Consider the following 5,274-nt stretch of genomic DNA (forward strand, 5'->3'; position numbering starts at 1 on the left):
ACTTAGTATTATTGTGTACTTTAATAAATCCCTTTATACACCCTCTAGCTCCTTTATATTTTATTCTTTACATTTAGCTTTTATGGTCAATAAATTTTTGACAAATTAAAACTCACTATTATAGACATTAAAATCATATAATGTGGAATCTATTTAGATTTGACATAAAATATATCCCGTATCTTATTGAATATATTCGTGATCAAAGATATATATATTGAAAATTGTAAAATTCAAAGCGTAAAGAACAAAGATAAAGGTTGAACAAATTAAGGTTTGAGCATGTTATTATTATCAAAGGTTGTTATATACAGCTGGGTGCACGGTGAACCGGAAGGTATTTTTTATTTGCTTATTTTGATGATTATATGAGAATGGTTATTGTTCATCTAATCATTAAATGAGCTAAATATAACCTTGGTGTATCTTACACACGGGTGTATATAAAAATTTTCAATTTTCAATTATCAGAAGAGAAGGATACTTTTGTTTTCTTATAAAAAGGAGAAAAGACACTGTTTAAAACATTTACTGCTAGAAAAACATTAAATGGGCCATAAATGTGAATAGGATCTCCAAATTGTGACATTCCGAGCTAGCTAATTATATAGTGTACAAAATTACAAATATATAGTCATATATTGGCATAATAGGGCACCATTTCCAAATAATATCGTTTGCTCGTTTAGAAGCACCAACGGTTTATTCAATTATGTTTCCCATTTTCGTGGTGGACAGTGTGTGCGTGGGTTCCCCACCCTCACGCACCCCTACGCACACTCGCTCTTCTTCCATCCCCCACTCCCCTTTTCTCTCTTTTTATTTGGGACTATATATGAACCTGTGATTCTCCAATTATAAAATCTTGATCTATATCTAGTTTTTCCATTTTTCCATTTTTAATAATGTGACACGTTATTTTACAAGATATATAAAATTTTAATCATCAGTTTAATCTTTTGGTTTGATTTAATATTTTATTTTACTTTACGGACTCCCTTACCTTATAAAAAAAAAATTGAATATATAAAAAATGAAACTATCAAGATCATATGTCTTCATTGGGTTAAACCAAATTCACCACAAAGGAGGAGACTCTCCTATGACCATTGACCACATAAAACAAACGAAGTATGTAGGCCAATTCAATGCGGTTATAACTTATAAGTCGTTAGTCGTCTTTATCTTTTACGAGTATTTTGATTTATTAAATGTATGACAATATTTTTGATTCAGATGTAGGTTACATTTTACGAAGTAAAGATCTCGAAAGTTTAAATACTGACTTGTCATTGAAAGGAAATTTCTCCTACATGCATGGACGCATGCATGTTGCATGTCCTCAAGATGTCAAAAATTTTAAGGTTAGCACTTGACAGTTGACTTAGAAACTCAGTCCTTGAGTGTTTCCATTAATATATAGGAAATGATAACTAACTCAAGACAAAATTATGCAACATAAAAATAAAATTATTAGAAAAATTCCTACTTCCACTGTTTGATATATACTCTGTATTACGGAGTAGTTGACACGAACATAATGCATGATTTTGAACATCAATGAATTCAACTAATCAATTAATAGGCTCAATTATGGAAAAAATTGAGATTAAAAAGTCTAAAACCATTGTGGTTTCAGATTAATCGTAACAATATATTGACTATAAACTCATTACTTACTTTGCATTGATTATATGTTTATTTTTATCAATATATAATAGAGTAATTCCCTGTTCCTCACTGCAAGGAACAAGTTTTGTTCCTCATGGGGTATGTGTCATGAGCAGAGAGGTCCACCCTAAAATTGACAGGCGGTCTCCACTAGTAAAAAACATCACATTATTTTCCAAAATGTCATTATGAGATGAGGAACAAAAGTGTTCATCATGATGAGGAATTGGGGCTCCCTCTATATAATAATCAAATATCATGTAAAATATTTTTGGATTAGTCTTTATGTATATTTTCATTATATCAACTACTTCATGTACTTTTTACTACCTGTAATGTATAATTACAAATATTACTGACTTATGTCAGGCATACACACACAAATCAAGTAAAAATTGTTGTGAATAATTTAAAACTTGCAAAATATTTTACATTGATTGTTATTATTATTTTTAGTGCAAATCATTAAAAGAAGCTAGTCAAAGCAACTTATATGATGAATAACGTCCAAGTTATAACATGTCAATTAATAAGAATTAGAAAAAATATAGCATATGCTTTAAAAAAAAAAAAAAAATCAAGAGTTTTCTCTCACTAAAGAAAATTCAACCAATGAGATTCTACTCGTTTAGTGTCACTCTCACACTAGTCTCAATCACACTCTTCTTCCATTTTATGCCTTTTCCTCCTCTACCCCTCTCCACTCCTATAAATTTGGCAATGCTTAAACTCTTCATTCCCAAACATTATTTTTTGCTACATAACAGCTACTCTTCAACATTAGCTTATATGTAAAATCCCCCCAAAAAAATATCATCATTCATCAATAACAATAATAACTTTATTTCGTTCATATAATATCTCATCAAATCGTATAATATATAGTTTTTTCGTACGAATAATATCATAGCAGCCCAAATATATATATAATGAGGCTGTCTATGAAGTCATTTGCATTAACTTATGATATCCCTTCTTCCGGCATATCACCGCATGTCCCCACGCAGCAGCATTGCAATCTCACTAAACAAACTCAACAACTTATGATGACTTTTCAGTCGTCTCAGCAGTCCCTCCTCCATCATTCTATTAAACCGACCACGGCCACGACGACGACAACAACAACAACGAGTAAGTCGGGTCGTGGGGTGAGGCATATGGGCTCGCCCCGTGTTGCTGATCGTTGGAAGGAGTACATGGGGGCGAGGGATTGGGAAGGGCTACTTGACCCACTTGATGAGAATCTTCGCGATGAGATCCTCCGATACGGGTCCTTTATTGAGGCTACGTACCGGGGGTTCGATTTTGACCCTGGATCACCCTCTTTTGGGTCATCCAAGTACAAGAAAAAGTCCTTCTTTAGGGATTGTGGGTTGCCAACACCCGGGTTTCGGCTTACCCGACACCTCCGAGCTACTTCGGGAATTCAAGTACCCGAATGGGCCCAATCCAACTGGTCTCCGGTGAAGACCAGCTGGATTGGGTACGTGGCGGTCTGCAATGATAAGGCGATGATTGACCACCTGGGGCGCCGGGAGGTAGTCATCGCCTTACGTGGGACCGCCACATGTTTAGAGTGGCTAGAGAACCTACGAGCCACTCTAGCCCCAGTCCCAGGGTCCACATCGATAAATAATGACAATATGGACCCACGGGACTTAGATGGCCCCCCTATGGTAGAAAGTGGATTTCTGAGCCTATACACTTCGGGCACCGACATGTGGCCCAGTCTCCAGGACTCAATAAGAATGGAGGTAAGTCGGATCCTCGAGCTCTACCAAGACAAGCAGCCTCTTAGTATAACCATCACCGGCCACAGCCTAGGGGCTGCCCTCGCTACGTTGGCAGCCTACGACATCAAGACTACGTTCGACCGGGCCCCACTCTTGACTGTGATATCCTTCGGTGGGCCACGAGTGGGAAACCAAAGCTTCCGTTCCCTTGTAGACAAACAAGGGACGAAAATCCTAAGGGTGGTCAATCCAAGTGATCTCATCACTAAAGTACCCGGGTTTGTTACTGATAATACTGAAGAGTTTGTCAACATAAATAATAAAAGTACTAGTCCTACGAAAAAATTTGAGGAAAAAAATAGTAAAAATCCTTGCAATAACAATAACACTAACAATAAAAGTAACCATAGGAGTAACCGTCCTGGTAAAATTGAAAGTAACATCAGTAGTCATTTCTGTAAAATTAAAAGTAGTTGTGGTGGTAGCCATTTTGGGTTCGGTGAAGTTGAAAGTAGAAGTCCTAGTAACAATAGTGGTTCCAAAAAATTAAACCAATTGGCGGAGTTATGCTTGAATTGGATCCAACAATTTCGGGTGGAGGACACACAGTGGTGGGTGTACGCCGAGGTGGGACGGGAGCTCCGGTTAGCGAGCAGTGAATCAGAGCAACTATCATACTACTTGGGCAACATGGACGTTGCAAAATGTCATGACCTAAAAACATACCTTAACTTAGTGGAAGATTGTCCACTCAAAAATCTTTTTAGAAGGTCCTTGAACAAACTCTCTGAGAGTTGTAGTGTTCATAAAAAAGAGAGTAATGGTGTCTTTGCATTGCTTTGTAAACAATTTTGAGACATGCTAATAATTGTACATATATATATCTTACGTATAGATTTGGGCATTCCACATTGTTTGATACTAAGTTGAACTCGGCTTCATAATTTTTTTTTTCTATTTTTATGTTTACTAGAAATTAGTCTAATAGATAATAAAAAAAATTAAAAAAAAAAACCCTTATAATTTCATGGGTCAAACCGTAATTTTAATAAGGATATTTTCCAAAATCTCAATTTTATAATTAGAATTTAAATTTAAGTAAGGTCAATTGACTAACACAATTGATAATACAAACAACTCCGATAATTTTAAAGGTGTAGGTTCTCAATATTTTTTTAAAAAAAGTACACTCATTGAGCAAGATTAGTATTAAGTGTAAGTTCTCATTTTGTTAAACTAGAGATCAAGTTTTTGTAAAAAAAAAAAAAAAAAAAAAAAAAAAAAAAAAAAAAAAAAAAAAAAAAACCTATAGATCAAGTATTGCTTATTCACAAACAAATCCATACTAATTTGTTAAAATTTACACATTTCCTAAGCTAATAAATTGTTAAAATTTACACATTTCCTAAGCTAATAAAAATAAGAATCTAGTGCACCTATTAGACAGTTAATCTACATAATACGTACATTTGAACATGTATGATTTTTAACAAAATCTTTTTTTGATCATATTGATTTACATTTTCCATTACCTCTGAAAAAAGGAAAAAGGCACAAAAAATATAGTGATTCATTTTAGCACGTGGCGAGAATGGCTTTTCTTCATTCATTTTATCACTCCAATTCACAAGGGACGACACGCAAGTTTCCACTCTTTGTGCTTTTGAACATGTCACATTGTCAAAATAGAAAGTATTTTGCATTAAGTAGTGTTGTTATAGATTTCACCGTGTATGGGATCTTTTGGTCAAATGACCGATCTCTATCAATTTTAGTTTAGGGTAAGAGTGTGAGACTATCTCTTACTCTTTGATTTATCTCCGCTCCTAAGAGGGTCTATGACCTATAAAGTTAAACAATTTGTATATAC

The 5,274-nt window shown here is 34.5% G+C and overlaps 1 protein-coding gene across 1 annotated transcript; it reads left to right on the plus strand.

The window, feature by feature from the left end:
* Positions 1 to 1,958: 1,958 nt before the first annotated feature.
* LOC110721339 (phospholipase A(1) DAD1, chloroplastic-like) lies at positions 1,959 to 4,836 on the plus strand. Its single transcript, XM_021900476.1, has one exon. It carries the CDS (start codon positions 2,601 to 2,603, stop codon positions 4,257 to 4,259), a length of 1,659 nt encoding a protein of 552 aa, XP_021756168.1. The 5' UTR covers positions 1,959 to 2,600; the 3' UTR covers positions 4,260 to 4,836.
* The last annotated feature ends 438 nt before the right edge of the window (positions 4,837 to 5,274 follow it).

Source organism: Chenopodium quinoa, unplaced genomic scaffold (assembly GCF_001683475.1).
Source record: "Chenopodium quinoa cultivar QQ74 unplaced genomic scaffold, ASM168347v1, whole genome shotgun sequence".
Classification (NCBI taxonomy): domain Eukaryota; kingdom Viridiplantae; phylum Streptophyta; class Magnoliopsida; order Caryophyllales; family Amaranthaceae; genus Chenopodium; species Chenopodium quinoa.